Genomic DNA, 11,714 nt, shown 5'->3' on the forward strand with positions numbered 1-11,714 from the left:
GGCGCCCCGCCCCCCCCCCCTCCCCCTCTCCTTCCCGCCCCGCAGGACTCCTCCGAGTCGCAGGCGGCGGCCACCAGCCCCGTGCGCAGCTCACGCCGGGGCGATGCCTTCACGTCCAGCCCCGGCCGGGACCTGCCCCCCTTCGAGGATGAGTCCGAAGGGCTCCTGGGGACCGAGGGGCTCCCCGAAGAGGAGGAAGAAGGAGAAGAACTCATCGGGGAAGGGATGGAAAGGTAAGGAACCCTGTGGGAGCCAGCTTCTGGGGTCGTGTGCCTGGGGAGGGTGTTTTGCTAATGGGACATCAGTGCTGCCAGCGGCATGGCAGGGGGCTCAGCCATGGTGGGGTCCCTCTGCTGTCCGGGTAGCTGGGGTGAGCAGGCCGAAGAGCTGCTGGGCAGTGGAGAAAGGTCAGGGCACGGTGTCATCTGGGTCCTGGAAGAACTGAGCAAATTGCAAGCTGGGAGCAAAGTGCCATCGTGATCCCGTGTGGGTAAACCAGCATCTCCCTGGATGCATGATGTGCATCTAGCCCAACTCCTTATTCCTGCAGGCATAAAGGTTAAGTTTTTTTTTAAAACTCAGCCAGGCCCGCCAGCAAGCTGGTGAACTTTACAATACAAAGACTTGAATGCTGGCAGCCCTGGGGCTGGAGCCCTCTGTACCGCAGGGCATCTTTGGCAAAAATTCCTGCTCAGCATGTTCAGTCTTGCTGCAGAACAACTGTCCCGACACCTACCCAGCACTAGCCAGAGAAATGCTGGAGAAATGCCTGGCCTGAGTCAATTCTCTGTGTGTGTGCTAGGGACTACCGCCCCATCCCCGAGCTGGATGTCTATGAAGCAGAGGGCCTGGCCTTGGATGATGAAGATGTGGAGGAGCTGACTGCCAGCCAGCGGGAAGCCGCAGAGCGAGTAATGAGGCAGCGAGACCGTGAGCTGGAGCAGGGCATGGGCCGCATGAGGAGGGGGCTGCTTTACGGTAGGTGGAGATGAGCTGTACTGGGGCGGGGGGGGTGTGCTTCTGGTGCCCATGTGGTTGACTGTAACCCAGCCCTTGTCGGGGAGCTGGACTCTCACCCTCAGATTAGGAGACAGGTCCCTGGAGCTCCGCTGTATTTGGGTTCTTAGTGCAATCTCTGGCTGTGGGCTTGGCTGGACTCCCCAGTGCATGATCCCTTTGAATTGGGGTTCCTAGGAACTCCTTTGGTGTGTTTTTCCGGTTGTGTGTTCACTGCTGAAACAAAGTCAGGATCCTGGGCCTGTATCAAGGATTTGGGATTCTACCAAGCATATGCTGTGGAGTTTGGTGGTGTTGGTGTTCTTACAGAGTTTTGTGGGCTGGATGGGAGGGCCTTTGATGCACTTGGAAGCCCATTCCTTGGCCTTCCTCCCTCAGTGCATTAATGGACATGGCTGTGTGCTGTTGCATACAAATCTTCTTATTCAACCCTGTAAAGTCTTTAGCTATGTTGTGGAAGATGTAGGAGCCAGGCTAGAACTGGATTTAGGCCGGGCCTGGGATGGCTCTTGGTTTGTAGCAAAGGCTCCAACCCCTTTGCTTCCACAGCCTGTATGATCCAACTGTGACTAATCCAAAGATTAGAATGGGAATCCCAGCTCTTCAACAATTTTTCCTCCCAACCCTTAGATAGTGACGATGAAGACGAAGACCGTCCTTCACGGAAGAGGCGGCTGGCAGAACGAGCTGCCGATGGCATGGAAGAGGAGGATGAAGACATGATTGAGAGCATTGAGAATCTGGAAGACATGAAAGGGCATTCGGTGAGGGAGTGGGTTTCCATGGCAGCTCCCAGGCTTGAGATCTACCACCGCTTCAAGAACTTCTTGAAGACCCATGTGGATGGCCATGGGCACAATGTCTTCAAGGAGAGGATCAGTGACATGTGCAAAGGTAGGGCTGGGAGATTGGAGGCTCTCTGCTCTTTATGTGGGCCATGGTACCTTGCAGTGATCCAGTACATAGGTGGATTTCTTTCTGCCTGCCCTGTTTGTCCCAGACATTAAGTCAGCAGTTTAACAAACTCTGATGCTGATGGGGATAAATGAATAGTGGAAACATGTCTACTATCTTCTTTGATTCTGACTGACTAATTAGAAGGCCCCTGGCGTCTGCTACTCATTAATATTCGTATCGTAGAAATGCTAGCAAAAGAATATGCGGGGCAGCAGACAGTGGTCTGCAAGCTTGCGATGTGAAAGAGACAACAATTGTTTGCTGTTTGTGCTGGTTACTTTCTCACACTGGAAACTGGATTATCCAGCGAGGGGACACAAATAGACCCTGTGACTTTGAAAACCATGTCAGTGTTGCAGCCTTGTGTTCTGAGTAGGAAGTGCCAGAAGAAGCAAAGTGATAAATTTTAAAAGCAGAAATTTTCACATCTAGGCACAGCTCATGTAACGGCAGTTGTTTGTCTTTCTTCTTTATATTGAGGCAGAAGCTCCCGAAGATGGAGTAGTGGATCAGGGTTAGCGTTATACAGCTGGGAAATAAAAGGCATTTGTCTTGTCCCTTTCCAGGAATGTAAGACTCAGAAGGTTTTGCCAGCCATTCAGCACAGTTGTCTCTCCTATTAACTTCTGCTTCCTGGAGGTCTGTGGGAGAGTTGTGTTGGGCTGAGGCTTTTGAGTCTCAGGATCACTGAGCCTGGGAAGTATCTGTGCTGAACTGGAGAGGAACAGTCATAAGCTTCGTACTGATGAAGAATTTGTCAGAGAAATAAATCAAAAGGAGTTTTCTGCCCATTTTCAAATTCTTGACCTCTAAACATTTTTCATGGAAGGTACAGACACCTGCAAACTGCAGCATCAGGATACAGGCTTGTCTGTTCTGGCTATCTTTTGCAGACTCCTTGAGGAGTGAGCAGGTAGAAAATAAAACTCACCCCATCTTTTTTTTAAGAGAACAGAGAGAGTCTGGTGGTGAACTACGAGGATCTAGCAGCCCAGGAACATGTCCTTGCCTACTTTCTGCCTGAGGCCCCAGCAGAAATGCTGAAGATCTTTGATGAAGCAGCCAAGGAAGTGGTGTTGGCCATGTACCCCAAGTATGATCGTATTGCTCAGGAGATCCATGTCCGTATCTCCCACCTCCCTCTGGTGGAAGAGTTGCGGTCGCTCAGGTGAGCAGCAGAATTACCAGCAGTGGCTGTAAGGCCTGCAGCAGGCTTTGGGGTGCTCAGGAGAACTAGTCTGCGAGCTAAAGCTCTGGATAAGTCCAACAGGATGACTGAGCTTATTACAGAAAAAGAGTCAGATTAAGGATGAACTTCTAATGTCCCCAAAGGTAAAACACAAACCCTGCAAGAAAACTCCTACTGATAACTGTTTTGTAGTAGGCCTGTGGGAGTTGTGCCTTGTAGCAAGAATATTTCTGTAGGGTGTTCTGCCTTCTGTGCCCTGGAGGCATCTAGCATCTCTGTCTTTCCTCAGGCAGCTGCACTTGAATCAGCTGATCCGGACCAGTGGGGTGGTGACAAGTTGCACAGGGGTCCTGCCTCAGCTCAGCATGGTCAAATACAACTGCAGCAAGTGCAGCTTCATCCTGGGACCCTTTTTCCAGTCCCAGAACCAGGAGGTGAAACCTGGTTCCTGTCCAGAGTGTCAGTCTCTTGGCCCCTTTGAAATCAACATGGAAGAGGTAAGAGATGTGCTTGCTTGCCTGGATGGGGCTGTCTGCTTGTCCTGTCCAGGCTGCTGTACTGCCTGTTCCTCCCTCTCCTCCTTCCCAAATTAGGTATTCCCTGATGTGCCAGTTAAGGAAACTAGAGGACAATAGCAAAATCACTGATGTGGAGCTTCTGACTTTCATTCTTTGCTTTGATATTTTTACCCATCACCAGTGGAGCATCCTCCTCCCAGGAACTGGTCCCAGTATTTGGGTGGACAAACACTGTGGTGGCTGAAACACAGTGGTGAGCCGTGGCAGTGTGCTTTCCTGTCCCCATTGCTGTCTATCACACCCTGGAATCGCTCCTTGCAACCTCCATCTTCCCATGCCCCTAGTTTTTTTTTAACCAAAGTATAGTAAATATTTGAATGGACCTTCTCTGGTGAGGTGCCTTTTGAAAACCACCAGCCGAGCTGACGCCTGTCAGACTTGCGGGGTAACTTTTATTTTGTTGCTGCAGACAGTCTATCAGAACTATCAACGCATCAAAATCCAGGAGAGCCCTGGGAAGGTAGCTGCCGGCAGGCTGCCTCGCTCCAAGGATGCCATTCTCCTCGCAGATCTGGTTGACAGCTGCAAGCCTGGGGATGAGATTGTGAGTACATTTTAAACTCTGGCAATGACATCATAGGGACATCTGTGAGGATGTGGAGAGGGATTGTCCTCAGATGCATTTGGGCAGCTACTTGTGAGACTCTTAAAATGGAGAGGAGGCTGTTTTGTACTGTGCAAGCACTGACATATTGTCTCCTGGTTCCCAGGAACTAACAGGGATCTACCACAACAACTATGACGGCTCCTTGAACACTGCCAATGGGTTCCCAGTGTTTGCGACTGTGATCCTGGCCAACCACATTGCCAAGAAGGACAACAAGCTGGCTGTTGGAGAACTGACTGATGAAGATGTGAAAGTGATTGTGGGTCTGTCCAAGGATGAGCAAATTGGGGAGAAGGTGAGTCCCTTCTTTTCCTGTTGATAGCTTGCCATCACCTGGCAGCTGGATCAGAAAGCAATGAAAGGTGTCAGCTGGCTGAACAGTGGTTAAGGAAACTTCTAGAAGTCCCAGTTCCCTCTGAATGGTACCTCTGAATGAGTAGCTCTCAGAGAGCTGTTGATAGTGAGTTATAGAAGGGAAGTAAATAAAAAACTTTCCTTGTACTTTTGGGGGTCAAATTTTTCTGTTTCTTCCCTTCCTTCTCTGAGCCTTCCACTTCACAACAGGGCTGGAAGATGTGTGAGAGACACTGAGACACTCCTTACATCTGATGATTGTTTTCTCTCCCTGTATCTTGAAAGCAAAGTGGGGGAAGTGTTCTGAGGGGCCAACGCTTGCATCCCCAATCCTCGTAAGGGGATGTTATTACTTAGCTTAAGCTGTGGTAGAGATCTTTTTGCTTTGCTTTGCTTCCCTCTGTGTTAAGACTTGAACAGAATACTTAAAAGAACAAAGCTCCTGCATTGGTGCATGTCCCTCTGAATGAGTAGCTCTCAGAGAGCTGTTGATAGTGAGTTATAGAAGGGAAGTAAATAAAAAACTTTCCTTGTACTTTTGGGGGTCAAATTTTTCTGTTTCTTCCCTTCCTTCTCTGAGCCTTCCACTTCACAACAGGGCTGGAAGATGTGTGAGAGACACTGAGACACTCCTTACATCTGATGATTGTTTTCTCTCCCTGTATCTTGAAAGCAAAGTGGGGGAAGTGTTCTGAGGGGCCAACGCTTGCATCCCCAATCCTCGTAAGGGGATGTTATTACTTAGCTTAAGCTGTGGTAGAGATCTTTTTGCTTTGCTTTGCTTCCCTCTGTGTTAAGACTTGAACAGAATACTTAAAAGAACAAAGCTCCTGCATTGGTGCATGTTCAACCTCGCCTGGGTCAGGTTTAAGCTCTGTAATAGGGTGATTTCACTCTGTTGCCTTGGTCAGGGTGTTTTTATGTGGACTGCTGTTCCCACTGGGTGGAGCAGCTTCAGCTGAGCTAGGACTGGTTTAGCATCAGTAGTCTCCAGCATCAGGCTAGTATCAGAATACCCCTGAGAAACTAAGCCATAATATTTGACCATGTTGTTCATACTATTTCACCATAATGACAATTTGTGTGCAGTGAGAAAGTCTCAAACCAAGGTCTCTAGCTTTGCAGCAACTGATAACAGCCACTGCAGTGTGCTTTGTGTATAACAGGAGTGTGGAGGCAGTGGCAGCAGCTTCCAGCACCAGACTGCACAATCTGCCATGCCCCCGCTTTTGTGAAGCACCTTTAGGGTACTCTGGGATGGTAGTAACCTTTGAAAAAGCCCCCTCACCATCGATAATACAACTCTTCAAAGACAGCAGTGTTGTCAGGGTAACTGTAGATAATGGCCCCTTGCCAATTCTCATGCCAAATTCTGCCCAGAATGGGAAATGGTGTTCCCTGGACAACTCTTCTGGTTTTCCTTTCAGATCTTTGCCAGCATTGCCCCATCTATTTATGGGCATGAAGATATCAAGAGGGGCTTGGCTTTAGCTCTCTTTGGTGGAGAGCCTAAAAACCCAGGTGAGTGTCACTTGGGGCTGCTTCACTCAGCTGAAGGCAAATGGATCTGGGTTTGTCTGTGCTGTTGCAATGAGACTGGTTAGAGTTGTCTGTGTGCCTTGGTGACAGATGAGGTAACAGCCTGAGGGGTATCTGTGACAGAAGTGGCTGCTTTTATCATGCTGAAAACTCTGGTGTGAGAGTAGAAGCACTAAGACTGAAAACAGCTCCTGCTGCAAACCTGGGCAAGTTTTTACCCTTCCTCCTCTAGGAGGTCGTGTTTGATGCCCCTTCAGAGGTTTGACCTTTTGGTGCCCTGATTTGTTGTTATCTCCTTCTTAGAAGGATGTGTTCAGCAAGGTTAGAAATGCTGTTTTACATGTGTGACCACCTCCAAAGCTGACTTTCTTTTTTCCTCAACTTCCCTATAAAGTGGCCTACTGTTTGCCTTCCCATCAGCTTTGTGGTGTTCAGAGCAGGGTTGCTATCAAGCCATGCACTCAGCTGCCACTGTGTCTCTCCTGTTACTGTTGTAGGTGGCAAACACAAAGTCCGTGGAGACATCAACGTGCTTTTGTGCGGAGACCCTGGTACTGCGAAATCACAGTTTCTTAAATACATAGAGAAGGCGTCTAGCAGAGCAATCTTTACCACTGGCCAGGGTGCTTCTGCTGTGGGCCTCACAGCCTATGTCCAGAGGCACCCGGTCAGCAAGGAGTGGACTTTGGAGGCAGGAGCTCTCGTGCTGGCTGATAGAGGCGTCTGCCTGATTGATGAATTTGACAAGGTGAGGCCCAGCTTCATCTCTGTGGGAAGGATTAGCTGTGGAGGGGCCGGCTGTAACCTCTGCAATGAGGAGATGCTATAACTTGTGGCACCATCTCCTAGCTGACCAAGGTTCCTGCAGTTTGTTTAGGCCCTTGCTGGTCCGTAGTGCTTTGCTACCTTTTCAGAACATCAGGAGCTGATTCCTCTTGGTGTGTTGGGCAATGGGTGTAGACAGATTCAGTTTAAGTCATTCTTGCTTTCTCACAGATGAATGATCAGGATAGGACCAGTATTCACGAAGCCATGGAACAGCAAAGCATTTCCATCTCCAAAGCAGGCATTGTCACATCCTTGCAAGCCCGCTGCACCGTTATTGCTGCTGCCAATCCCATAGGTAAGTGCTGAGAGACCATAGGACCATCTTGGGCTTCCAACATCAGTCTGCAGTCATGAGAACTGTGGTGCAGTTTCCCCTCCCTCTACCTGGTTCCTCCAGTCTGGAGCAGAGGTCAAGTGAGCAGAAGAGTCCCAGTAAAGTGCTGGAAGTCTATGCTTGCTACAGAGACTCAGCCGTAGAGGCTGGGTTTGACTTCGATGTCTTGTCTCTGTGATGCAGGTGGGCGATATGACCCATCGTTGACTTTCTCGGAGAATGTAGACCTGACGGAGCCCATCATCTCTCGATTTGATATCCTGTGTGTGGTGAGAGACACAGTGGACCCAGTGCAGGTACAAGCTGTGCTATGAATCTGAGCTTGTGCTGGGCTTGTGATGCTGCTGGGATGCTCAGCTGCAGTTGTCTGAGTTTTGCTATCCAGTGAGTGTCTTCAGTGTCTGTTACTCCACTGCTTTCTTGTAGGATGAAATGCTTGCCCGGTTCGTTGTTGGCAGCCATGTCAAGCACCACCCAGGTAGCAAAGAGGCAGTGAATGGGGACGCCAATGAGGTCATTCTTCCCAACACATACGGCGTTGAACCCATTCCTCAGGAGATCCTGAGGAAATACATTATCTATGCCAAAGAGAAGGTCCACCCCAAACTCAACCAGATGGACCAGGACAAGGTGGCCCGGATGTACAGTGACCTCAGGAAAGAGTCTATGGTGAGAATACTGAGGAAAGGGGGAAGAAGTGTGTATCTAGACTGCAAATCAGCCTGAGACCGCTCCAGCATATGTTGACACATTCTTGCCATTCCTGTCACAAAAGTCTGTGCCACTGTTTCGTGAGACAGGCAGATTCTGCAGTGTCTGCTGAACAGATGATTCCTCATCTAAATGCAGAGTCTTGCCTGTTGGTGATCTGTGGACTGATGGACCGGACACATGTACTAGTGCCTGCCATGGCAAAGTCCTCTTATTGTCACCCAGTCTGGCAGGCTCACAGGAGATGTTTGCATTCACTCAGACCTATATGTTCCTGGTACATTACAGGGAGCTATTCTGTGTAGAAGTGTCCTTCCCTCTTGCCCGTGGGATCTCTCAGGCTCTTTTCGTCCTCTCCAAGTGGAAAATGTATTTGTAGGGTCAGAGGGAGATTTTTGGAGCTTGGCAAAACTTATCTTTTCTTCTTTAATTGGCTTTTTGTTTCTTTAACTCCTCCTAAAAGTTGCTGGAGGAAACGGGATTGCTGTTCCTGGAAAGGCACTAAACAATGGGAAAGAGGGACCCCACATAGCATCCCCTTGCACCCTGCTGAATTAAAATGTTGGAACAGGGGAGCCTGTAGCACTCTGTGCGGAACATGCCAGCAGGGGGCAGAGCCTCCTTAGCCTGAGAGTCCTCAAAGGTCGAGGAGCAGCTCCCCACTGTGTGAACTAGGCTCTGGGTCAGAAGCCACCTAGCTTGCCCCATGTTTCTTATCCCGCTGTAAGGAGTTGCCTCCTCCTCTCCCCTCTTAGGCAACCGGCAGCATCCCCATCACAGTGCGTCACATCGAGTCCATGATCCGGATGGCGGAGGCTCATGCCCGCATGCATCTGCGGGACTATGTGGTGGAAGATGACGTTAACATGGCCATCCGAGTGATGCTGGAGAGCTTCATTGATACGCAGAAGTTCAGCGTCATGCGGAGCATGCGCAAGGTGGGCACCAGATGAGCTGAGGGCTGTAGCTGCACCCTAGACCCTGTGGGTTCAGCTGCAGCCTCCTGCACTGCCCTGGCTGTGGGATGAGATTTCTAGGCTCTGCAGGGGTCTGTCCAGCAGAGTCAGGTGCTGAGCCCATCCATGTAAATGCAGTGACTACTGCTACGTGACTGCCCTTCATTAGTCTCTGGTGGGACAATATTTTTGTTGGGGCCAAGAAGGAAGTTCACCCCAAGCCTCGGCCCTGCTATTTTGGCACAGGACTTCCACTGCTGCTGCTGCCAGGTGATCGAGTCTGAGCATGCAGTTAAGTTTTTTCATGGTTTTTTTAGGGCTTCTCAGGGGACAGTTAACCACAGGGCAGCACTCACTGTGTTTTAGTACACAGTCTGCCCTTTTCTCTGAGTGGCAGGGGCTGGCTCCGAACAGCTCTTGGCTGGCCACAGCCTGGCATTTATCCACTACAAGTGTCTGCCCTCAGTCTGGGCGACTCATGGCCTTTGGCTGCAAGCAGACAGCCAAGTGTGAATGTCTGCTGGGCAGCCTGGGTTGAGGGGAAGCTGCTCTATGCCTTCCCCAGGGCCAGCTCTCCCACGGCTGCTTCCTCTGTGGGCAGCCCACCTCCACAGCAGTGCACTGCCAGCCCCCGAGAGGCTCCAGGGCCCCTCCAGAGATTTTTAATGGGTATAAGAGCAGCCAGCAGAGGGGTGTCATGACTGTAACAGGTCTGTGTTTTGACTGCACGTGCAGGTGGCAGCTTGGCAAGGCCAAAGTCCCTTAAGAGGCACTAAGGGCACAGGTGACAGTGGTGTCATTCGGTTCCCCTTGTGCTCTGTGGAAGGAGGGGGTTGGTTGGTGTTGGGCACGGGAGACTGCAGTGTATCACTCGGTTCCTCACCCTCTTGGCTCATCTCATCTTTCCTCCCAGACGTTCTCCCGCTACCTTTCATTCAAGCGAGACAACAACGAGCTGCTGCTGTTCATCCTGAAGCAACTGGTTGCAGAACAGGTGATGTACCAGAGAAACCGCTATGGGGCCCAGCAAGACACCATAGAAGTCCCAGAGAAGGACCTGGTGGACAAGGTACGGGTTTACCATAACAAGCCTTCTCTGGGGTTGGTTCCCGCTCTCTCTGCAGCCTCAGAACCAGAGGTGTTCTCAGACTTGTAACTTCCCTTCCTGAGTTATGGTACCAGAAAAAAATGGTGTTAATTTAACCCAGAATCGGGGCTGTCTCATCTGTCTCTGCTCTGTCTCTTCCCTGAGAATGCCAATTCTTCCCCCTCAGTTCTCATGCGTCCCCATCAAGCTTTGGGGTTGGAATGGTAAATCCTGCAGTTTGGCTGGTGCTTTGCAGGTGAATGAGAATGCGAGTTCCCTGGCACCTGCACAATGAGTAGAAAAATCTCTGTATGAACTTCCCCAATCCCTCCTGAGGCTCACCCTACTCCTCCTTAATGCATTCTCATCCTGGTCCAGGGGCTGTGCTCCTGACTTTGCCTTTCTGTGCAAAGTATTGACCTTGCTTGGCACTAAAGCAGTTTTGCTGCTTTTCTGCTCCTTGCATCAAATATGCAGAGTAAGTATGTCCAGAGCTCTGGATCAGTGCTGCCAGTGTGACCGCCTCCAGTCGGATGTCTCCTGCAATACTGTTTCCCACTGGTTGAGGTGTTAGGGGCTTTTGGATAGTAGTTAACGTTCTAGCTCTGTTGGAAGTAAAAGGACAAGCCGAGAGCAGGCAGATGCTGAGACAGCATCCTCTCTGCTCAGCACAGCTCTTGCCAATGCTCTTTCCTCCTGACCTGCAGGCTCCCCTGCTACTGCAGTTCTGGTTCCTGCTGAGCAGAGCAGAGATTGCTTACTGTCAAATTTTCTGCGTCCTCTGCTGTGGAAAAGCACATGGTTCTTATTTTTTTAAAATAAACATTTACCTCTCCCCTCCCTCTTCCTCCCAGGCTCGGCAGATCAACATCCACAACCTCTCTGCCTTCTATGACAGTGAAGTGTTCAAGATGAACAGGTTCAGCCGGGATGTGAAGCGGAAGCTGATTGTCCAGCAGTTCTGAGGCTGGCAGTGGAGTTTGCCACATGTTCCTGTGAGATGAGACCTCCATCTTGCAGCCCTCCCGGGAACGCTACAGAGATCATGATCCGGAGGGACTAAGCCGCATATTCTCTTGCATGCTTTGTGCCTTACAGATTAAAGGAGTGCTGAGCTGCTGAAGACCTTGTAAATAGAACAGAATTAAGTAGTTAAATGCCCAGCCAAGTCTGTTTAGCAACTTTGTTCACTGTTTTGCCTGGTAGCTAGGCACAACAGGGAGAGAATTGCTGGCCACATAGATGGCATGTTTGCTGTTTGTTTGTCGCTAGTTGTTAGGGGCTCATCTGCAGGAGAGACAAGAGTGGGAGCATTTGAAAAGCATTTGTCTGCCTTACTCACGCCCCTTGGATTGCAAGCACCCTCAGGGATTCTCTTTTCCTGTCTCTGGTGACTGTGCAGCCTGCTGGGTGATAATTGAGACTGCTTTCAACTCTCCATGAACCAGCCGGCCTCTCTGCTCCAGGCCTTTGTGCCTGACACTTGACATTTCCCCAACTGTGCACACGGGTTGACCTTGTGCTTGGTTTCTGTAAGGGGGAGGAGCAGAGGAAGAT

General features: G+C 50.3%; 1 protein-coding gene across 1 annotated transcript in view; it reads left to right on the forward strand.

Annotated features, from left to right (window-relative positions):
* Positions 1-11,714, forward strand: part of MCM2 (minichromosome maintenance complex component 2) — a 13,341-nt gene extending 1,627 nt beyond the window's left edge. The window contains exons 2-16 of the mRNA XM_009639217.2: positions 46-233; positions 803-978; positions 1,648-1,911; positions 2,923-3,142; positions 3,453-3,660; positions 4,151-4,285; positions 4,452-4,643; positions 6,130-6,223; positions 6,739-6,989; positions 7,238-7,364; positions 7,587-7,699; positions 7,830-8,072; positions 8,870-9,052; positions 9,984-10,139; positions 11,012-11,714. Of these exons, the coding sequence (XP_009637512.1) occupies positions 46-233; positions 803-978; positions 1,648-1,911; positions 2,923-3,142; positions 3,453-3,660; positions 4,151-4,285; positions 4,452-4,643; positions 6,130-6,223; positions 6,739-6,989; positions 7,238-7,364; positions 7,587-7,699; positions 7,830-8,072; positions 8,870-9,052; positions 9,984-10,139; positions 11,012-11,122 (2,661 nt within the window). The 3' untranslated portion in view covers positions 11,123-11,714. The remainder of the gene's footprint in view (positions 1-45; positions 234-802; positions 979-1,647; positions 1,912-2,922; positions 3,143-3,452; positions 3,661-4,150; positions 4,286-4,451; positions 4,644-6,129; positions 6,224-6,738; positions 6,990-7,237; positions 7,365-7,586; positions 7,700-7,829; positions 8,073-8,869; positions 9,053-9,983; positions 10,140-11,011) is intronic.

The sequence above is a fragment of the Egretta garzetta genome, unplaced genomic scaffold, assembly GCF_000687185.1.
Source record: "Egretta garzetta isolate BGI_Z169 unplaced genomic scaffold, ASM68718v1 scaffold215, whole genome shotgun sequence".
NCBI lineage: Eukaryota > Metazoa > Chordata > Aves > Pelecaniformes > Ardeidae > Egretta > Egretta garzetta.